Source organism: Maylandia zebra, linkage group LG5 (assembly GCF_041146795.1).
Source record: "Maylandia zebra isolate NMK-2024a linkage group LG5, Mzebra_GT3a, whole genome shotgun sequence".
NCBI lineage: Eukaryota > Metazoa > Chordata > Actinopteri > Cichliformes > Cichlidae > Maylandia > Maylandia zebra.
In genome coordinates, this window is record NC_135171.1 from 6,175,380 (window position 1) to 6,198,949 (window position 23,570).

The 23,570-nt window shown below is 40.0% G+C and overlaps 1 protein-coding gene across 3 annotated transcripts; it reads left to right on the forward strand.

Moving 5' to 3' along the window:
* The first annotated feature begins 1,020 nt into the window (after positions 1-1,020).
* Positions 1,021-23,187, forward strand: mtmr14 (myotubularin related protein 14). Of its 3 annotated transcripts, none has more exons than XM_004559833.6 (20): positions 1,045-1,330; positions 1,433-1,911; positions 2,332-2,480; positions 4,191-4,299; positions 4,967-5,042; positions 6,063-6,123; positions 6,919-7,041; positions 7,419-7,492; positions 8,043-8,113; positions 8,195-8,269; positions 8,830-8,896; positions 10,542-10,627; positions 12,079-12,155; positions 12,767-12,803; positions 13,025-13,095; positions 13,183-13,247; positions 15,541-15,673; positions 16,425-16,598; positions 18,262-18,468; positions 19,971-23,187. In XM_004559833.6, exons 2-20 carry the CDS (start codon positions 1,777-1,779, stop codon positions 20,149-20,151), a joined length of 1,971 nt encoding a protein of 656 aa, XP_004559890.2. In that variant the 5' UTR covers positions 1,045-1,330; positions 1,433-1,776; the 3' UTR covers positions 20,152-23,187. The 3 variants fall into 3 exon arrangements, with proteins under 3 accessions (XP_004559893.2, XP_004559890.2, XP_004559891.2); XM_004559834.6 differs by having other exon boundaries at positions 1,045-1,288; XM_004559836.6 differs by lacking the exon at positions 18,262-18,468 and having other exon boundaries at positions 1,021-1,911.
* Positions 23,188-23,570: the final 383 nt, after the last annotated feature.

Sequence of the window (23,570 nt, forward strand, 5' to 3'; positions counted from 1 at the left end):
CTCGATAATATCAAAATATAAAGCCCTTCAAAATAAAAGCCCCCCCCCCTTGTTAACATTGTCCAGTCTATGACAGAGCCAACACACACAACCATTCACTCTCACATCCACACCTACTGCCAGTCACCAGTTAACAGATCATGCACGTCTTTGCAACCTTCTTGTTGTGAGACAAGAGTACTAATCACTGCAACAATATGTGATCCACTTTTTTTATCAAACAAAAGTGCCAGTTGTATTTTCATTGAAGACCACGTTTCATGTCAATTTGTTGTAATTTGATGCAATAAGTGACCATATTTAAACAAGAAGTGTTCGAATTTATCAGCAAATATCAGCAGAATCTTGTTACGGTAGTAAGTTTAATGCATTCCCCCCCATTTGTTTGTTTCAGCTGAGCCTAATCCCCCAGCTATCACTCCAGATAATATAGTGAATTTGATTAAAATGTTGTAACCAAATAATGAATGATAGATTGAAGCTATATATAAGGGACTTTAGTGCCTATTTTCAGTAACTCTTCCTCTTCTGTAACAGAACCACATTGTGTTACCTCGTAATGTTTGATAATGTCAGCACTGATGAATTTGGAGTGTCAATTAAAGAGGGAACTCTTTAACTGAACTCTTTAAATAAGACTTCATGATTACTGAAGAAAAGGTTGAATGTTTAGTTTCTACTCCAATTAAGCGCTCGCTAATTGAGTTATTGTAGGGACGCAAATAAATGTATTTTCGTTTTCCACCCCTATATTCTGCACTTTGGGAAGCAAAAAATTAAAATTTTACAAAACAAAAGCAAAAAACAAACAAACAAACCTCAGCTCATTTTTTCTGTATGCATAGACCGAGCTCTATAATTTCTCCAATATAGTTTCTCATATGAAAGTGGTCTGCTAGGATAATTAGAAAGGTAAGTAAAGTTAAGGTTAGTAAAATCATCGGGTTTTTTTACTTTAATTTTTAACTCGGTCTTTATTTCCGCTCAAATACTGTGATCAGATTGTTTACCCAGCCGTAGTAAAGTAGTAGCGAGTCCTTCCAGCTGATCCAATCAGGCACCACCATTTAAAGGGGGTGATGGCTGTCACATGGTTAAACCTGCTTCCTGTTTATCGGCTGTTTTACTTCGGTATCTGTTGCACAGCTTGCGACACCACTCGGTATTGCTGAGGCTGTTATCCACTTCTATTTTGCTACCTTACAGCGACAGGACAGTTTACTGTATACATTTAACAGTTTATGGTCGTGGTTTCTAAGGAGACAGGAAGACATGGCACTGAGGAAACGTGAGTAGGCCGGGAAGGATCCTGGAGATTTCCTGACTCCAGGTGACGGGGAGTTTTACTTTATTGGTGCTGAGAGACGAACGAAAGTTTACCCTATGTCAGAAAATAAAACGGCTGTTTATTTATGTTGAATGAATTTACCAGGGCTTTGATTTGGTGGAAAAGACGAACGATAGGCTACGCCTGGGGACCTGAGCTAGCCTGTTAGCTAGTCTTGCTAACCTCTGTAGCCTGCAGCGGCAGCAGCTGTGGTTTGAGTGACCGGCTTTACGGGCTGGCTAACAGGCTGTGTTTGGAGAGTGGAACGGTTCGCTGGTGCCCTGAATTCAAGAAGACTCCCCGGCTCCGGCTCCCTCAAGCGGGCAGTCAGGAAAAAGCTGGCTGGGAAGGGATGGCCTGGTCGGTCTCCCCGTCCCAGAGGACAAGGCTCAGCGGTGTTTGAAGGAGGTCGAGTGCGGCTCGAAGCCACCGCAGCGGGTCGAGGCACTATGACGGACATCCACCTCCCCACGGCCGGCAGCTTCCCGGCTCCCGGGCTGTTGGTCAGAAAGAGTGAAGAAATAACGGATTTGATAGACCTGTTTTCCAAGACGCAGTACAGGGCAAAGGAAGTCACTCCGCAGGTACTTCTCTTTTCTCTCTACTTTAGCTTCATGATAAGTTACTACTTTTGCTAAGGATGCGCCAAATGGTGTTTGTATTAAATCAATCAATTTAAATGATGAGTTGCACTGAAGACATGCTCAACTCTGCAAAAGAATATCCAAAAAGTAGTACGTAACTTGCATGCATGCTTTTTTTTTTTTAAGTTGTATTGCTCAAGCTAGACTCTGATGATTGTGTGGACAATGTTTAGACATCTGGCTAGCAGTTTGACTGCTCAGTGTCTAATAATGCAATCTATGGGTATGCATTTGGACTGTGTGGCTAGAATCTGCCATACCAAAACAATGGGATCTTATTGTCTCTCCCCATGAGCCTTTTGGACTATAGTATTATCTAAAGGAACCATTAAGGACTATTAATATGTTTATCTCCTTCAGGTGGAGGCCATAGAGACACGCTGTCTGCAGCTGTTTGCCAGAGATTACAAGTACAGCATCATCCAGAACACCAACGGAGAAGTGTGTGGACACTACCCCCGACAGATAGTTTTCCTGGAGTATGAATGCCTAGATGTGGAGAAAGACAGGTATATCTCCACTGCTCAGTCATCCCATCCTTTTTCCCCTGATACAAAGTTCAGCCTAGTTACAAATTACCCACTTGTTTGTTTGTGTGCCTCTTCTTCCATGCACACCTTATTATGGTGTGGGGACCAAAGATCATCCTCCGTCTGCAGCCCCTCTGAACACATAAAGGAGGCAGAGGGGTAAAGTGACTGTTGTGTCACATGGAGTCAGTCACATTATAGCAGTGATTCAAAAAGGCCCTCTTTCTCATTGCTGATTCATGTAGCGTGACAAATTTCCAGTAGAGTGCTAGAAATAGATAGCAGCAAAATCCTTCATATGCACAGCAAGATCTTTATATCTTGTCAATTAGTTTTACACAATTGAAACTCATACATTGAAGAAGAAATTTTCTTTCAGTTAAAGTGATTCCAAAGTTCATGTCAGCTGAAAAATTGTGGAACACAAAAACCTGATTGCAGTTAATGCATGCAACCACATGTATAACTGCACCCAGGGGAGTATAGAAGCAACTTATCAGTTGACAATTAGAAATGTTAAGTCATTTAGTAATCTAAAGTAGCAAACATGTATGAGGCCAAAATGCTGGCAGACTTTACATCAGAAACTTTTCTGATTCTTTCTAGGTTAGACTCTTAATCTTTGCACAGTTACCTGTAATGATGAAGCAAAAATAGCTTTTTGGAGTGTTTTGTTTAAGACTTAAATATTCCTTTTGAATGTATTCATGTGCAGCCATGTTTCCAGTTTTTAAGTGTCAGTTAAAAACAAAATGCACTTTCTCACAAATGTTTAAGCTGCACGTTAAATTGAAAAGGGCAATGGACTGTGCATATTAACTACTGAGTACGATGCAAGAAACATGGTTACAAAATGTATTTATGTAAATGGATTTTAGTGGAGACAAAAGTGAGAATCAGGAAAACTGGGAAATTGTGTTTATCACTAAAATGAATGTTTAAGATTATCCAGAGTTGCACAGGGTTTCAAGCATGTTGCAAAAATGTTGCAATGATCTAAAGTTGGATACAAAGTTAATACCAATATTGCAGCTTGCATCTGTAATAAATGTTTGCATTATGGGGTAAAAGTATGCTGAGTCATCTGTTAAGTATCAGGTATTGACTCTAATCGTTGACTGACCTCTGGCCGCTTTATCACGTTTGATCCCTTTACTTTAGGTAATCCTTAGGTGTTTCTGTGACTGCACTTACATAAGGTTAAGTGTGGGCAAAATATTGGTGGCTTTTTAAAAACAAACTAAATTTGTAGCGGAAGTGTTTAAAGAAGCTCCTTCAGCAGTGCAGTGTTGCTTTCCTGCCACTACTAGCGATTTTTATTAGTTTAAACTTTCAAAATGGACCAGTCCAGTGATTTAGTCAGGTGGCAGGATGTATAGTTAAAACAGTCAAACCAGAGCAATGTATGAAAATGCTGAGGGCTTTCATGTGTCAGTGTGCTAAAGTTTTTCTAAGAAAAGAGTTTTTAAAAAAGCTGTAACTGTCAATTTCATTTCTGCTGTAGTGGTTGCAGTTATTTTAGTTTTTGAAGCTGGGGGAAGATCGGCAATATGAGCGTAAAAGCTTTTAAGATTTCTTTATTGTAAATTTGCATAAATGAGGCTGGTTTCATTTGGAGCAGAAATTTGTTAACTGCTGGATTGTGTTGTGTAGTTGATGTGCAGAGCATGTGGTGGTTTGTGTGTACAGGTTTGAGAGCACGGTGCAGATCTCTAAGCTGCAGGACCTAGTGAACCGGAGTAAGATGGCTCGCTGTAGAGGGAGGTTCGTCTGTCCAGTCATCCTCTACAATGGCAAGGTATCTATATTGGTCTTGGTTACATACAACTGTTCTTTTTCCTCCATGTGACAAAATTCTGATGTCAAAGGTGTGACCTCCTCATGCTGTGGTTGCTCCTTAACACTGACTCTTGTGAAGCAGGGGAAAAAAAAGTACTCAAAACAAACCCAACCTGAATAGTTTGAGGTTAAACATGCGGGTAAAATGTGTACAGTGCTAACAAAGAAAAAAATTAAGCTGAGTTGGAAGCAGAAGCTCGTTTGAATTATGTATCCTTCTCGTGTTGTTGTGAGGAACCAAAGGGAACGTGGGAACGAGTAGAAGATGAACAAGGGCCAGAGCATCTCGGACCCAATTCAGCCTGCATGCATCAAACTTAAGTTTATTAGATCTGTGTGGGTGCAGTGAACCTGTAACACTCTAAAGATTACGTAGTGCCAGCACCAGCTAATGTTACATCTGTGTTAAGGCACGAGGCGCTGAGGTACAATGATTCTAGGGTACTAATGCTAACTGTCCGTGCTATTTTGCGAGGCCATAATTTTGGTCTGACTGACTTTGTGGAGCATTTTCCTCCTTTAAGAAGTAAAGTAGCTGAAAGTTCAAAATTTTCAGTTTTCTGAATGTTTAAATTTGACAATGACTGAAATATAAAATGTTGTATTCTTTGCTTGCCATATTTTAGCATATATGCCGATCATCCACACTGGCAGGCTGGGGGGAGCTGTATGGACGCACAGGCTACAACTACATTTTCTCAGGTAAAAGCACACACACCTGCAAATGGCTTAAAGTTAGTATAAACGTGAAGTTGTGGCTGACTTATTTTCATGATAAGTTTCAGTTTAGATTCTGACCTGTGAGTAGCTGCAGCCCTTTTCTTTCTGAGCCTTTGTTTTGACTGAAAGGTTGCCTCCACTGAAAATCACCAGCTCATCAGGGATGACTACAGTTGTTTCTGTTTTAGTTCCCTTTTAACATCAGTTGAGGGGAACGTGTGGGGGGTGGAACTGCACCGAATATTAAGATCACTTAGCATTTCTCAGGCTGCAAAGTTCACTGCTGTGGTACAGTAGCTGTACTTCCTGGCATTCTGACAAATGGTGCCATTTCTGCATTGCTGCACACACTGAGACTCTATGAACTAAGTGCAAAGATTACTTCTGCATTACAGAAGCTTTCAGAAAATTCTCCAGAGACTTGGGATTGACTTTTAGGAAGACACTTGCTGTTAATGGAGTGAAAACTTCTAGGCTCACACATGCAAATTTCTTTGTATTTGACTACACAACTCTTAAGAGTGCATTCACTGTTTACACCCCATTTTAGGACTAGTGGGTGGAGCAGGGTCCTAGTTTCAAGTCTGCATACTGGTTGGGCCTTTCTCTGTGGAAGTGTCTCCCTTTGATGTGGGTTCTGCTTGAGTACTCCAAAGATGTGCGTTAGGTTCAGTGATGATACTACGAGGTGAATGTGAGCTTGAGTGGTTGTCTCTGTTAGCCCTGCTATACTCACAACCTGTCTAGGGTGTACCTCACCTCACACATGAGGTGGGGTAGGTTCCAGCCCTCCCATAACTCTTAAATGGATGAGTGGAATAAGATGGCTGAATGATTTCCCACTTCCATTAAGGTGTTAACTTTCCCCTTTTATTGGAACAATGTTTTATCTGATGCTGCACTTATGCAAAGTCTGCAACAATTAATATTTCCAAGCCTGTATGTGGAGAGATTGACCCGACTAATGTTTTCCTGCTATTTTTATAATTTATCTTTGTTTAGGGGGCAGTGATGACACATGGACGGAGTCGGAGGAGTTTCCAGAGGATGACAGGGTAGTCAGGTAATGGTTACCTTACCTGCTGTACACACAGGACATTTTTTTTAAATGTATTTATTTTGTAATTTAAGAATTGTGTTAATCTCATGGAGTCAAAGTCTCATCTGTGATAAACAAATTAATCCATTCTTAACACTGTCTAATAGGACTTTTGTTTTTAAGAGAAAAGTCAGAATTTGGCTCTGAGGGTAGGTTTGATGTTGTCACTGACCTGATCATACAGGGTTTTAAAAAAACTACAAACAAAAACCCACAGAATTTACAGCCTGGATATTTGGTCTTGAAAGTTAAATCTTATATATTTTTTTTCTTAATCCAATCATTGGTTGACAACTTGAAAAATAATTTAATGCTGTAACACACGTACATTTAGAAACTACACCCAGCAAATGCCCAACATTTATATGCTATGTGCATGTTTTCACAATCTCTATAAATTGGGTTTCTTTAAAGTGCAATAGAAATGACAAGAATTTTAACAAGTGTTAAACGTCAGTCGTACTTTAATCATTTTTTGTTTTTGCTCATTAGATGAGGAGCCAAAATATCTCAAATATTGAGGTCTAACCATCTGCCTGGTCACTGGTTATGCTCATGTCTAGAAACTAATAAATGTACACACATCTGTGATGTGCCCCCCCCGTCCCTGCTATATTTTGGAAAGTGACTTGTTTTCCTTCTCCAGTGTTTTAGATCATTTAATAACAGTTACTATGTGTCAGATAAATTGTCTATGCTATCATTTTTTTTGAACATGATAGCATGTTCACATTATCTCTTCACTTTTCTCCTCGTCAGGAACGGTGACTCCCATCTCTTCGATAAGGTTCGAGGTTATGACATTAAGCTGCTGCGTTACCTGTCAGTTCGCTACATCTGCGACTTAATGGTGGAGAACAAGAAGGTTAAGTTTGGCCTCAAGTAAGGAACAGACTGTACTGGTTCATTCACACTCTGTGCCATTTAGGTCACAGTTTCCTAGAAGAAGAGGGGTTAGAGGGAGGCTTCTGATGTGGCTACTCAGTTTAGCGTGTGTGTGTCCCCAATTTACTATAAACAGCTATGTCTAGAGCACCGCAATCACTGCTGCATCATTCAGTGTATTATAAGAGATATAGATATATAGCTACATTAATAAGCTTTTTAATTAATTTTAAACAATATTGTCAGCTTCAGAAAGGGCAGAAGCTGCACTGCTAGTTTATCACATTACAACAGCTTTTAATAAAAGGGTTTATTTCATGTTTCTGGGTGACTGCTTATAATGAATCTCATTTGGTTTCCTTGTGTCCCTGCAGTGTGACGTCATCAGAGAAGGTAGACAAGGCCCAACGCTATGCAGACTTCACTTTGCTTTCTGTGCCTTACCCAGGTAAGGACCCTTTCACCAGAGCTAGGTGTGCTTTATCAGCCAGTAATGGAATATGAGTGGAATTACAGAGGCGGTCCACGAACAGCTGTGACTTGTAGAACAAAGCCCTCGATTGATAATATAGTAATAAATTAAACTACCATTTTGGTGTTTGTGCTTAAAACTTTATTACTACTACTCTTTCATAACATGTACCTGTGCTGTCTACCCAAATTAAAGCTCTGGGATGTTGCACTTTAAGCTAGTAAAATTTGTCAAATCTTAAGCATTTAATTATTCATTTTTCTGCTTTGTATAAAGTGCATATTTGCCATAAAACCTTCTGCCAGGCAGAAAATATTTGGGAACTGGACATTTTATTTATATTTTTGTATACTCTCATTATAGCTTGACTTTGGGTTAATTTACAGAGGAGTTTGTTGGGGGGGCACATATGATTGTTGGGTTTCCTCTGTATTGTTGTAGGGTCTACTTTACAATATAAAGCACCTTGCACAACTGTTGTTGTGATTTGGCGCCGTACAAATTACATTTTACCGTTGTTTTTCAGGTTGTGAGTTTTTCAAGGACTACAAAGACAGAGATTACACAGCAGAGGGTCTGGTGTTTAACTGGAATCAGGTAGAGAATCTGCTCAGACAGATCAGGCACTGGTCAGAAGTCAGCTCTGTGTTGAGCATTCTTCTTTGTATCTTCTGACAGGACTTTGTGGACGCTCCTTTGACAATCCCCAGGTGCTTTACTCACAACTTGAACATTGACTGGACTCAGTACCAGGTTAATTCTCTTGTCTTCCTGCTTTTACTGAGTTCTTTATCTGCCATAACTGTCATGTGCTGATATTACTGGTGTTATAGCTCCATCTGTTGTCCAACTTGCACAGATCTTGGCTCGTTATTCATAACTTGACTGCTTGTACACTAGCGTCACTAAGTTTTTATTTTATTTTTTCCCCATGATGCTTTTGCTGTAATAGGTTGACAAACAAAACATGGACAAACTGGCGCATAGTAATATTATAGTAATGTTTCTCTGTGGGTTGCTGGTGTACTCGTGCTGATAAAAACTGTACAGTCAAATGGTGTCTGACCTCACAGAATGTGGTTTTAGAGTCCACGAATGTAAAGCTAAATGCCAAAATGTGCAGAAAATGATTTTCTTTCTGGGTTTTAATCTATCGATTTGGTTAAATGTGGTTGGAGGAACAGGCCAAGTTTTGACGCACAGTGTGAAGGACCTTTCCAGTTTAAGATGTAATCCAGTAAGATCATTTCCTGAGTGCAAAGTAAGGTTTTTATCAAACAATTAATGTTTGTTTCTCTGTGAAAACTGTCCAGTCATGGGACCTGGTGCAGCAGACCCAGAACTACCTGAAGCTACTTCTCCACATCATCAATAGTGATGGTAGGTGTGTGTTTTCTTGTTGTGGATTGGAGGCAGCTCAATCATAATATAAAGCAACAGTCAAAGTCATTGTAGAAGGAAAGCCTGCCATTATCTAGCTACCTTGGTAACTCCCCTGGCAGTTATTTTATGTTCTGTCAGAATGAGTGGTAATCTGGGATGTAATATAGAATCAACTGTTGAATAAGAAACCAGGTTTAGCATAAGGTTTTGTAGCTAATTCACTTCCTGTTCTGGATAATTCTCTGGTTAATGGTTAACCACCACCAAACAGCTGAAGACTTTGAGTAGACTGTCACTGTTTCAATGTCCAACTTCTAACAGAATAATCTGAGTAGATATTTAAGGAACTACAATGTCAAAATGCTCAGGTCAGTTTGTGTCAAAACATTGGTTTTAATTCAAGTTTAAGATGTCTTAAAGCGTTCATCATGATAACCACAGTAGCAGAACTGTTCCTTAACCCGTGTGAATTTTCCAAACAAATGTCACAAAAAGCATATTGATTTTTTTTTATTTATTTTTTTTTTTCCCGTGCACCAGGCATAACGGAATTGGCTTGTTTGTCCCCAGTATACCTTTTTTGCCACTCATGCTAGGGCCTTCACCTGGGTCAGAATTTTCTCCAGGACCCAAATCAGACTGAATACTTTTTCTTTTCAAATATTTATCTGTTGCTATATTGTCTCACTCACAGCATGGCCATTATGTAATTTCGTCTTCTGTTTTACTGGCAGTTGGCAACCCATTTAATTGGAGCAGGTAGTTGTACTGCCCTCTAGTGGAAGAGAATGTAACCAGATAATCTTCCACGGCACATCTGATCATTTCTCACGGCACAGTGGTTGGGAAACACTGCCTTAACCTAATTAATGGTCTGTGTAGCCATCTCAAATAGCCAAAAAGTCCTTAAATAAACATTAGTTGGCAGTGCTTTATTTATTGTCTGTGAAGGTTCTCAGTCATCCAGGACATCGTAGTCTGAGGAAACTTGGAAAGAAAAGCGTCTGGACTTCTTTAAGTTGCTTGAAGAGGTTTCACCTTCATCCGAGAAGCTTCTTCAGTTCTAGTTAGAACCATCTTAAAGAAGTCCAGACACTTTTCTTTCCAAGGTCCTTAGTTATTTTTTGTTCATTTATACTACGTCAAATATTGGTACTATTTTTAATTCCATTTATTTAGTATGATTTAGAATACAGTTACATATGGTAAATGGCCTGTATTTGTATAACGCTTTTACTAGTCCCTACTAGGATTATTATGCCAATTACTGTCTATTGTTTTGTCCTTTGTCAGAATGCAGAGCAATAAACAAGTTTCTCTGCATTTCCCTGTACATCTATAAATTTCAAGCTGTGGTTCAGCATCCTTCATGAAGGCAGTTCATCACAGAGCTGTTATACTGGCACTCAGTCTGTGCCATTGCAAAACAGAATATGTATGTTGCTCAGTCTCGGTGCTGTCGTCTTCACTTGAATCATTCAGTATTGTTTCCAGTTCAGTACACCAGTTGAGTTCATCTATCGAGTTCATGTTACACAACACTTCTGTACTCTGTGGTGCATTATGTACTCTACCTATTCATAATACTCTTGCTTTCCAGAAGGTGCTTACAGCATTGACCTCTCAGGTGTTGTCATTTCAGATGATAGCGGCCTCCTGGTGCACTGCATATCAGGATGGGACAGAACGCCTCTGTTCGTGTCTCTCCTCAGGCTCTCTCTCTGGGCAGTAAGTCTTTTCTATTCTTGAGTGGTTTTTAAATCTTTTTATTTCCTTCTGTTTCTCCACATGACACCAAACACCTCAATGGGTCCTTCAGACCTTCATTAGACTCTTGTAATCCCCAGCTTAATCAGTCTGCCACAAATCCACCACTGCTCCTTGTGTCAGTTTTTCTGTGCTGTAATTGACCTCGCTGTATTCACCACAATTTGTTTTATTTTATTTTTAAATTCCAACTTATGCAAAAAAAGTCTTCTGAAGATGTGACCCACATGGCAATCTTCTGAAAAAACAACTGTTGATCTGTGGACAACTAGTCAGCTCTGTCATGGTGTGCTGATACTGTGTAGGGCACAGGCAAAATTAAGGCCATGGTGACTTTCTGAATCTTGTTCAGAGAGCAGTTCTGCTTCCTTCTCTAGACTCATGACTTTGACATGTTTTACGTTGGCCAATGTGACACAGCACCTCTGTAAAGGGCAGAAATGCCAACTTTATTTTTTTTATTTTTTAAACTATCTGTTCTGTTTCGGAGATGTGGACAAAATTGGTGAAGCCAGTGTAACCAGTACCTGCAGGAACTGCAAAGTTGATTCAAGCACTTTTAGGCTTAGCTCACCAAAGCTACAGTTGGTGGTCCACAAGGCTGTAGTTGAAATGAATCCATGGCATGAGGAACATTGTGGAAAAGTAGCAGATTATTACCTTTTTATATAGTTACAAATGGTCAATATAATTTTAATTTTTTTTTTTTTTTTTTTTTTTTAAACCGTGGATGGTTTCACTTAACTCATTCACTGCCAGCCATTTTCAAATCAGGTAACTCCCCACTGCCAGGGTTTTTGAGCATTTTTACTCATTTTTGAAGAGCCACAGAAAACGGTGTTGATCATATAAACGCTGAACCTACCAAAATGAAGAACAGACTCTTCTTTCATCCAAAAAAAAAGCTTGTTTCTACCATTTTCCATTCTTTAGTAATCAGCTGTAGAAGAGAGGTGGGTTCCACCAAAAATGCCTGTTTTGACCAAAAAAAGGGAGAAAACGAGCTTTTTGTGAGAAATAAATTTCAAGCAGAAAAGTGCCTTTGACACTAATATTTCTTGCTTTGTGACACCTCTAACATATAAAATAGTTTTTCACTTCTATAAAACAGAAATGACACTGAGAAAGGTTGTTTTATCAAAACAATTTATTTACAAATATATGAAAAAATAAAATGTATTCTAGCCCCTCCCATTGAAAAACGTAATTGACGTCTATAGACGTCAATGGCAGTGAATGAGTTAAGTGCATGCATTTAAACCAGACTGCTGTCATGCTCCTATGTGCTTTTCCTGAGAGGTCTATTCAGAAGTAACGTGAGCACTTTACTTCTACTAGACATGTACACAGTACCTGCTGAAGCCTAAACCTACTAGACTGCTGTTCGACTCAGTTATTCCCATCTTTCACAGGATGGTGCAGTGCATGCCAGCCTGGAGCCCACAGAGATTCTGTATCTGACTATCGCTTACGACTGGTTCCTCTTTGGGTAAGAATGTTACATCTGTTATTTCAGGACTTCACAGCAACTTGTTAAGATAAGTTGATTTGGCCAGCAGAAATATGTCGGAGGTGATTTGGACACTTCGTAGTGCCACCTGACTTGAGAGACCCTTGGTTGTCTACAGTACATATTTGAGTTGTGACTGATTAATGGGAAGGTAAACTTGCGACGTGCAGCATTTAAGATAATTTTAAGCCTTTTTTGATCCCCTCACCGAACAGCTTAAACTCGGTCACTCATTTTCAGATCTTTAAGCTAAAATGTTTAGCTTTCAGGTTCAGTTTGTTTAAAAGTATTCAACTAAATCTGGTGCTATGAGTTTATCCCAAACACACTTGGATCAGTTGAATATATGGTGCATTGTAGTTTAATTATCAAAGTCCTTTAAAGCTGCCGTCAGGTGCAGATGTTGATGTGCTTCATCAACGTCTCCGATCCATTTCAGCTCTGCTGGTATTCTGTATTTATCCTCTTTAACTATGACAAAGAACTGGTCAGTTTAGAACTATTATATAATTTTATATTATAGTATTATTATGCTGAGGAGGTTTGGCAATGGAAGCTTTTCAGTCATTCCTTTTTTTTTCCCCATTCAGTCACATGCTGCCAGATCGACTCTCCAAAGGGGAAGAGGTACTTGTATTTAAAATGAAGTTGTAGCTCATTCTAAAGCAAGTAAAAATGACACTTGACATAATCATTTAGCTTAATGTGGAATAACACCTAAATGCGTTGAGTGAATTTTGGTTTGTGTACGGCTACATGCAGTTTGTGTACCCCTTGCTATTACCAGTTTCTATTTTTGTCTTAATGGTTTCTGTTTGTTTCATCAGACATTCTTCTTTCCTCCTCAGATTTTCTTTTTTTGCTTCAATTTTTTGAAGCACATTGTTTCAGAGAAGTTCTCTACAGTTAAAAAGCAGAGGTGTGTTTACCACATTACCTAGTCAAATTCCAGCTGTGTGGATTCACTATCAGGTGTTCACTAGTCTTTTAATGTCTGACCTTTAAGTTTTAGAAGAAAGAACTCTCACTTCAAAGACGGTGATTTCACTGTGGAAGAGCTCTGCCAGTTGAGTGAGTCACTTTTGCATGCTTTCATCTGTAGAAGTTTTGACTGATATTTCATGGATCTAGCTAATTAATTACAGATATTTTGGGAGCCTATATTATTATAATACCCAAATGCACCACTAAATGACACAGGAAATCATTCCTGCCTGTACAACTCCTCCATCTAATGCACAGTACACACTGCAATAGTTACTGTAGAGAACGTGCAAAAGGGTGTAAATGACAAAGTTTTACAGTTTAGAGTAAAATGTCAATCATATATATATATATATATATATATATATTTATTTTACCTCTGTAGTATTCTGGATATTTAATAATTGAGCTATTTGTGTGTATATTAGAGCCATTTCTTATGTTTTTTTTTTAAACTTTGTAATATATTGTATTATTTAATTAGTTCAGTCTGTTACTTTTGTCTTGGAGCAACTGTAACCACATAATTTCCTTGGGGATTATTAAGGTATTCTGATATGTAGTATCAAAAGTTCAGACATACCTAATCTGTTATTTAATCTAGTGAAATGTAAAGTGTTTAGCTTTGTTCTGGAATAGTAAGGAGAGTGATTGTGGAGGCCAGATCGCTTTAAGCAGAAATCCAATTGAAATGGTTTGGGATGAATTGGGCAAAGAGGACATTTTAATCATATGGTTTACTGGTAAAGCAACAGGCCTTTCAGCCCAATTCTATTTTTCTTCTGCATAATCCATCATATAAAATTGAATCAAATGGAAAGTCTCTTTTTAAAACTTAGTACTTAGAAATTAGTTTTAATCATTTAACTTTATGCCCATTAAATCATCTCCTGGACAGACAAGTGCAATCCAGTTCAAGTACCAATATTAAACAAAAAACGATTAAATTATGCGATCTTTGCAACATCTGTTGCACATAAACAACATTAAGGTGCAAACAATTCACCTAAAAAAACATTAAAACCCCTCAATATTCAGGAAAATCAGGAAGTGCTTTAAACTGCAGAAAATGTGTTTGACAAACTCGACACAATGTAACTTAAAACATCCTGCAAAACTGTGCTGGCTCTCACTTTAGTGGGAGAAATTTGCATGGACATTTGCAGCTAGCATTTTAAATTTTGGGTGAAATGGGGTCAATGCAATTCTTAAGCATGGATGCAAATGTTCGTTAGTCGTGAGCGAATTTTGTCCATTCATCTTTAAATGCCCAATTTTCATCATCCACTTTACATATTTATGACAAAGCCATCTTCTTTTACTCATCTGTGCAGCACCAAGTCATAATTATACTGTCAACATTCCTGAGCTCCCAAGCTAGGAATTTAGCAACCCGCACTGAAGGGCCTGCATGGGTTTCCTTTGTGTTTGTGGTGCAATATCACCACCAGCTGGTTGGAGTGTGGACCTGAATGTCACTGCCCCACATAGTTGCCCCACGCGCCTGTTCAAAAGTCAGCCACGGTAGCCGGCAGGAATAAAACATGGCAAATGAGAAAATGCTTTGCGGTCTGGGGGGAAAAAACCCTCTTGGGGTTCAGATTTGGGCTGGAGTCAGGATGTTGGGGACCCCTGATCTATACGTTACAGCACGTCTCACTATGGTCTTTAAATGACTTTGTGCTTTGTCACATGGCTGCTGAAAACAACCATCAGAAGTTGGGTGCGCTGTTCAGCAACTATACATAGGCAGGCTTTGGCTTGTATATCTATATAGACATCATAAATGTGGCATCAAATGCCAATCATTTGGCACTAATGGTGTTATTCAAGAATTCTCAAACTCTTGAAAGAAAGGTATTGAGCATTAAGCAGTCTCTGGTGCTATGCTAAAGACTGCAGTGGGAGCTCATCCTACTTGCCTCTGGTCTGATGCAAGGAGACTTTAAGTGCCTAAAGCAAAACAATGAGACCGTGATTTTAAAATGGTACTTTAATCTTTTATAAAAGTGCAAGCCTAAAATCCAAAACTTGCTCGAAGAAACTCTTAACCTCTTAATGTGGTAGTCACATCAGGGTGCTTTTTCATGTCAGACTCGGTCAGTTTCATAGGTGCAAATGGTGCTTTGTTCAGGCCTTTGCTGTAGTGTTTGAGGACGACACTGTCTGAGCAGCAGACGTGACTGCAGAATCTTGGAATTGCTCCAGCCTTCCCCTGTAAATGTCTTTGTTTTATACATCTAAATACTATATTTAGCTGGGGTGGGGCGGACAATACGGGAGCTTTGGGAACATTGAAGGAGGGGGGTAAACCTTTATTGGTTGGTGCTACTCAGGCTCTCCTGTGTGACATGTTGGATGAAATGCTGTTTGCTTTCAGAGTCCAGGGACCGTGGCAGTGTGACTAGTTTGAGCAGTGACTTTTCCCTCATCACTGAAGAGATTGCTAGTGGATCAAGCTTGACCAATGACACTGTGGACCTGTCCTCCAGTCAGCCCCAAGCCTCCAACTGGTCAGCACCACACATGCTCACACAATTCAAGGATTAATTTCTCAAAGTGTCTTTAGGTTGATCTTTTCTTCCAGTTATTGCAAGCTTCCTAGAATATTTATACTGTTGTATAATACATACGGTCCAGTAAAAACAATACCGTAGAAAATGCAAATCTACTCTCCTTCAGTGGATAACAAAAGGTCTGCAAAACGCATGTAAAAGCTTTTCATATCCACACAATTACAATTTTTGATTCTGTCTGCTTGAGACCCTCCTCAGCTATGCAGGGCAAGTTGAATGGAGTCACTCAGGAATCTGACTGGTTATGTAGAGGTGCATGAGTATTATGTAAATGCTCACCTCCCAGTCATTGTTTCATAGGGTGTTTTGCATTAGTCTCCAGGTACTTACTCTATTAAACATTTTGCAGTCATCGTATGCAAGCTAGAGTAATTTGGATGGTTGTGTTGTGACCCTATGCTGGACTAGTCTGTTTTGTTTTGTTTTGGTTTTTTTTGTTCCCCCCCCCCCCCCCACCAAGGCCTTAAAGTGTCTGAAGTTGATGTGTCATCTCAAACAAGTTCTTTGCATTTTAAGGAAATGCTCACAGCTCCAACACTCTGCTAGTTTAGAACTAACACGCACGTGTTCCAAGCCAAAGATGCCTTGTCTAAGGAATACCACATACAACATCTAACTTATGCAGTGGTGGTGTCGCTGGCCTCGGATAACAAGCTGTTGCTAATGGTGATTTACTCTCTGCCCTCAGGAGAAAAGGCAACACTTCCTCTTCTCCAATGGTGGTTTGGAATAAACAGAACCCTTTGGACGACCGCCTCTCCCACACAGCAAATGACGCCCGGTCTTCTAGCTCCTCATCCAATCAGTCGGAGCATGGCGACACTCGTACTGGCAGCAGCCCATTGGCTGTTCCAGGGAGAAGGTGAGGGAGTCAATGTAGCTTAAGCCGCCAGTTCAAGTTTGCTCGACTGCGTACTTTTACACACTTAACACTTTGGACAATCACCAGATGCACCTTCTCAGCTCTGCTTTTACTTACGAGCAGTGAAATACAGTTGCTACGACAGTGCAACCACTGCTATACTGTTGTCATCTGAACCTGTTAAAATGTTCAGGGCCTGGTTTGGAGTGTTCCACTTCCTCTATCTAGAAGTCTGATCAGCTTCTTTGTCGGCTTTGAATTCTTCTTTCATTTCTGTTTCTATCACTTCCCTTATTTTGAGTTCAACTGCACCGTTTGACGTATTCGGAAATTTTCCAAATCAGATAGCTTGAAGTTCTCAGTCACTTAAATGCTGTTATTAGGCAAGTGTATGTGGAGGATTTTGTTGCATAGTACCTGCTCATTTCCTTTATTACAAAACTGCAACTGCAGAGAGAAACTTTCTTTCTTCAGTAAAAGAAGTCTAAACTTGCTGCTTTTTAAACACTCTCAGAAACCCTGTGACAGGTACAAGTACAGGAAAAGGCACAAACCCTCTGAACACTTCCCATCCTAAGGAAGACAAGATGGTCTACATAACATGCTCTTTGCAGTTGTAGGCCAAAAAAGGTTTAGTGCATAACAGACCTGCTTTGTGAATGGATTTTGACAAATTGGATTCCACTCTGTCATCAACACACATGACTTTTTAAGCTTTAAGTGATTGTATTGTATAACTGATTTTTGCAACGCTCCGACAGTATGCAGCTGCATCCAAAAGCAACAAATGCTGTGTGCTAAACAGTTTCAGCTTATTCAAATTTGCAACATCTTATTAATTTGTATCACTTTTATCTAGCAAGAGTACTTGAATAAAATGGATACATTTATGAGACTGTGTTCATGGATTGTCCTTAACAAAAAGATTTAAAGTATATGGTAAGAAATGCAGACATTGGTACCAGTGTTGAGACTCGGGCAGTATTTGGCTTCTCCAAAACAGGACAAAGTGGAGAATGGAGTGGTGTCTCCTTAGAAATCAAAATCAGTGTAGTCCCATTTGAAGGCTTTAAGATTTCATATCATTCAGCAGTTACAACACGATATTCTAATGTCATACATCTGGCACAACACTATGGTTTTGAGAAAAAGGTGCTATTGCAAAAAGTCCAATGTAAGGTAGACCATACAATGATGCATGCAGAAAGAAACCCAACAATCATGACTCCCTATGAGCAAGCACTTTGGCAAAAAACTCCTTTTTAACAGGAAGAAACCTCCAGCGCAGCCAGGTTTAGGGAGAGGTGGCCGTCTGCCACAACCGGTTGGGTTGGGGTGAGGGAAGGAAGACGAGACAAAGACATGCTTTGGAAGAGAGCCAGAGATTAATAACAAGTACGATTCAATGCAGAGAGGTCTATTAACAGCTGACTGTGGACCCAAAGCCTAAAACATCTTGGATGCATTATAGGAACAAATATAATGGTTTTGTTTTTTTAACACCACTTGTTATCAGGATACAACTCGTTTGCTGATACAGACTTGAAACTGAGTCGGGGTATCATAAATGGAGATTGCTCCACCACAAATTTCAGTCATGCTACTGATCAAGATGAGCTCTGGGGGCTTTCTTTTACTTTTGTCCCTCTTATCTGTCTCTCAGGTTAGCAGCGGACTGTGCTCGGTCAAGTTCCTCCCTCTCTACAGATTATGGTAGTTGGCAGATAGTTTCCGGTTGTGGCAGCATCCATGACCATACCCATTTCCCTCCACCTTTGGCCTCGGCCTCATCCTCCAACTCATCTACTGCTATCGCTGCCTACGACTCCCCCCTGCCATTCAGCTTTCAGGATGAAGCCAGTGGACGAATGTAAGTACCTCTCCACTGGTAGACAGGTTTCAGTCCCGTAAGAGATTTGTAGATGGCATGGTTTCATAGTCTTAAACAAGAGGTTCACTTCCCAGTGGGACAAGGATGCAGAAAAGCAGACTGTCACCCTTTTCTCAGTTAGTAACAAACAGCTTAGACTTCTTAAATTAAACCACGGCTAGCTTTATGCTCGGGTATCTCCTCCTTCATTCCAACACTGGATCTGTTTGCCATTACAGGGTCCACAGTTTATTGTGAAATTTTCAGTTGTGATACCATTTTTATTTTGTGCCAGTTTAGGATCTCTTTAGCAAATCAGTAACCATAGTTTGTGCTGGGCTGTATGACGGTGTAGTAAGAGTTTGCTGGTTTCAGTTACTTTAGCATTGGTTGTGCAAACCTACATACAAAGTGATCTTTGTCATTAGTCTGTATTTCTTTTCAGTGTATCTGTCCCTACTGTTCTTGACTATAACAGTGTTTCCTGGCTGTTAACACACTCCTGTGCTACCAGCATGGTAAATTGTCTGTGTCACAAATGTTGTTTTTGAGGTGACCGTGCTAACCACTGTTACTTAACAAAGTTCCTGGTTTGGACCCCAGGGTGGGGTGTCCTCCCAGGGCCTGTGGGGTGTCCTCCCAGGGCCTGTGGGGTGTCCTCCCAGGGCCTGTGGGGTGTCCTCCCAGGGCCTGTGGGGTGTCCTCCCAGGGCCTGTGGGGTGTCCTCCCAGGGCCTGTGGGGTGTCCTCCCAGGGCCTGTGGGGTGTCCTCCCAGGGCCTGTGGGGTGTCGTTTTATCACCGATTCAGACTTGTTCATGGCTGTTAGGTTAATTGTATGAATATATGAGTAAATGTACCACATTTGATCACATGATCAGTGATGGTAGAGAAATGCATAAATGTCAGTCCATATGAAGTTGACATAATTAGAACCATGAGGAGGGTGGACGTCTCATAGAGGTCCCATTACTGGGGAATACCAGCTCTTTTGACCAATAACAGGGTTCAGAGAAGGGCCTAATGACTGTCTAGTGCTGGCAGCTGTAGCAGTGCATAAAGCTGATAAGGTGGGGTAGTGTTTGCCATGGAAGATCAATGTAATAAAAGGGCTCAATGAGTTAGGCACATTAGTGTTATAACTAATGTTTGACCATATTTCAAACTGCAATCACATTATCTTGCCATTTGTGCTGACATAATTGACATGAATAGTGCTACTTCTAATACGGCACTATCATAAAGTTTGTTTGTGCTTTTATCCTGTCAAACAAGCTTTGATTTGTCAGGAAATTGTTTTTTTAAAAGTTTTTGGAACCAGGGCACTGAAATGTTCAGTAGAGGTGGCTTACTGCCCAGTAGACAATGAGAATTGGAGAGATGCATTTCCACTGGGTCCTCCCTTTGACTCATCTGCCTTCTCTCTGGTCTCAGCAGGAGATGCATTTTCTCAGACCTTTACCTCCATCTTATCCCCCCTGCTTATTTCCTCTGTCCTCTCCAGGTGTTCCTTCCCCTCTGAGCGTCAGGCCCGTCTGGAGGCAGTACGTGAAGCCTTCTTGGCAGCCTACAGCTCCACTGTCGGCCTCAAATCCTCAGCTCCCAGCCCCTCTGGTGCCATCTCCGGCCTGCTGGAGCAGTTTGCCCGTGGGGTGGGCCTCCGCGGCAGTAACGCCATCGTCTGAGCCTCTTGATGGGACCCTGGACCCTCCTGCTTACATCAGTTGATTCAGCATGTCTGTGCCAAACAATCCCCTCTTCAATTTTAGGGGTGAAGCATTATTTTTTTAATATTTTAATATATTTTTTATTTTTTAACATGCCCTCCATTTTATTTTATTTTTTTCCCCTGTGGACTTTAAATGTCTGAGGTTTTTGTCACATTCAGGAAGGGAAATGGTTTCAAAAAGGGATGGTGATAGATTTAGAGGTCTCCTGTTATTACAGTGTAAAGAATTCTGCCTTGGCCTGTTTATAGATTTGTAACTCCATGTCCAGTAAACAATATCACTTGATTTCTTTTGCTTATGCTGCTATTCTTCACTGATCCAAACAGTTCTGTAGTTCTACTGGGCAGTGGAAATGAGACAGAGCTTGATGGGTCCCCCCCCCCCCCCCCCCTCAAATTGTCTCCTAAAAACAGAAAAGATTCGATGCTGTTCAGATTTTGAATCTGGCTCAGTACTTTATCCGATCTGTTTTACTGCATAGAGCTTCATATTTGTGGGGGTCTAAAGTTAAAGGGCTTTTGGTGTTGACGTTCCCATATAGGAAACATTTAGAATAGTTGACTCCTGCGCTCTTTGATTTGTTTTTTGTTCCCCCAATGACCCATGAAAGCTTTAGCTGAAAGACCTTGTATAGTCTGACCGTTGTCAACTTGGTTTAAAGAGGACTCTATTATGCTGCTTTCTTATTTTACGAACTACTCAATGCCAGATATTTGGTGCCTTGAAGTGGAACAAAATATTGGACAATAAAAACTTGGTAAAAACTGAAATTTTTCTCCAACAATGCAGTTTGGCTTTAGTTGGCACCATTAACTGAACAAGCCAAATGCTGTCTATTTGGTTATTACTCTGTTTGAACCTCTACTTTGACTGGTGGAAACAGGACTGTGGCCAAAAGGCTGGTTAAGACCAGTTATCAGCAACAGTCTTTTGAACGTTTCAAGCTGACAGCTAGACACTGCAGAGGTTATCACTTAAGTCAAAATGCTAAGGTGTATATGGATGCATTGCTTTTAAACTCTTGTCCAGGGAAGCTCGATATCATACTACATGCAAATAAAATTAGTCTGACTGACAGATCAAATTATTTGCTTTGTAATTTTATAGGAAACGCTTAAATTTCAGGAGCTAAGATTTACATTAACCCTTTTTTTTTTTTTTTTTTTTTTTTTTGGGTTGAGTAGTTGCAAGAAAAAAACTGACCTTAGATTTATGTGATACTTTAAACTTTTATAGAAAAAGACTAAATATAAGGACTGTTCCGTCATGGCTCTCACAGGGTTGATTATTATTTTTTAACCTTGCCAATTACAGTATCACCATATTGACTCATATCTGTTAAAGGTTTAGTGACTGTGAAGAAGCACTGAGCATTTTGGTAGCAGATATGAACTAAAGGCCTTTTCGATGTTTCTCGTCCCTCCAGTGAAGGGAGGTCTGCTTCATTCCTGCCAGTACTGAGATTCCTGCCCAGCTATTATCACATTCACCTCCTTTCAGGTCACACGGGGACTTTCCTGCCCACTCAGTTGGGTCAGTTCATACTTAAGTTGTAAACTAGCCTATCGGTGTTGCCAAACTGTTTGACAGTTGCTGTACCTCAGGGCCTTTCTGTTGTGCCTTTTTTTTTTTTTTTTTTTTTTTTTTTTTTTTTTTTGGTCCCGCCTCTTAATTTAGCACTGGATGAGTCTTCTGTCCAGTTTCAGGTATATTTTCTGTTAAATGTGTGCATTTAATTTTTAAACATTTTTGTTAAAGAGCTTTGTCTTAAGAGTTGACTGCAGTGAAACCTGTGAGGCTTTCATGTGGTTGCGGTTTGTACAATGACATAACGCTGAGTTTTGTGGAGATGTTGGATATCGGGCAGCAGTCTTTCAGTTCTGCCTCTGTAAATGGCAGCTGCTGAAAATGACTGGTATCGTAATTTTTATTTTTTTTATGAATATAATATCCTCTTGGGAATTTTGGGAAATGTACTCAGGATTGAGATGAAAAGGTTGGCACCAGTGTTTCTGGGATAAGTGCAGCGCTACAACAGAATGTCTAGCCATGATTTGGATCAAGAAAGATTAAACCTTAGTTTAAAAGAAGACTTTAGAGCTTTGTTATATAGAGACAGTCTTGTAGGAGAGTGGAACAGCTTTGAACTTTTTTTTTATTTTTTTTTTTATTTCCCCCCCCCACTGTGAAAAATAAAATTTTGGACAAACTTGAAGCCAGCAGTTTTTCCTTGGTTGAGCTAGGCTATTCTGAGTCGCTGTCCTTGACACATGCACAGCCTTATTTTCGCTCTTGAGCCATCTCCCAAAATCTTGAATTAACAGAATGTTTCTTTTGCTATACCTAAAACCAAAGTCTGTTTTCTTTATGCCTCAGATCATGAGCTGAGGCGTTTTAAGTCACTTGAATACTTACTGTATCCAGATCAATTTTAAATAATCCTGACACAGTAACTACTCTGAATGTGGCGTGTACCAGTTCTTTGCACGGGCTGCCAGGGGTTTAATCTTGTACTTCCAAAGAGACTAATGGAACAATCTGCCCTGTTTTGATGTAATGAAAGTCTGACTGTGATGACACCATCTCCCTGTCAGGTTTTGAGCTTTCTCCTTAAATTCAGTTCTCACATTTATCTGTGGTTTGGCATAGTCTCTAGCATTCAAAAAACATGGTCAATTTTTTTTCTTTAAAATTTTTAATAAAAACTAAAACACGCCACCCTCAGTCTCTCAGTTGGGGTAAATCATTGTTTCACAAATGAGGTTTTAACTTGTTGAAATGCTGCATTGCTCTTGTCTAGTGTCCTGTGTAGAGTCTTCTTTGTATATCTGATGCATTTTTAAAGAATACTTTTTTTTTTCTTTTTTTTTTTTTCTCCTTTTGGGTTATCAAATACCATTACTTGTTGATGGATGTCGAGCTACAGTTGAAAGTGACTTTAACTCCAGGTGGCAATTTTGAATAAAGGAAAAATAATAATTCTTGGTCAAAGGTTTTTGTTTTTGTGTGGTCTTGTTTTTAATTTTTTTTTTTTTTTGGGGGGGAAAGATGAAGGCCAGAGAAACCTGTTCACTGTCATACAAGTGAGATTCATAAATCTAGTTATATCATTGTAACCCTGAAGGACCCGACACGACTCAGGATGCTCCCTTTCAGATTTTTATTCTATTCACACAGGCTCTGTTTGTGGCTCACTCAGCTGCAGCCGAGCCACCAACCACACACGCCCACACCGCCCCCTGGCCTATGGACCACTTTGAAGTTAAAAGGCTGGAGGGCCAGTTACCACTACGGTGGTCTTTTTTTTTTTTTTTTTTTTTTTTTCTTCTCTTCCCCCTCCTGGCCACCTGTGCCTCAGTTTTATCCCACAACTT

What these genes read in the sequence shown, in the direction of transcription:
- mtmr14 (XM_004559833.6), top strand. Translation starts at nt 1,777, where the DNA reads ATGACGGACATCCACCTCCCCACGGCCGGCAGCTTCCCGGCTCCCGGG. An exon ending in CTACAACTACATTTTCTCAG is followed by an intron (nt 5,043 to 6,062) that starts GTAAAAGCACAC and finishes ATCTTTGTTTAG; the next exon opens with GGGGCAGTGATGACACATGG. An exon ending in GGAAGAGCTCTGCCAGTTGA is followed by an intron (nt 13,248 to 15,540) that starts GTGAGTCACTTT and finishes GTTTGCTTTCAG; the next exon opens with AGTCCAGGGACCGTGGCAGT.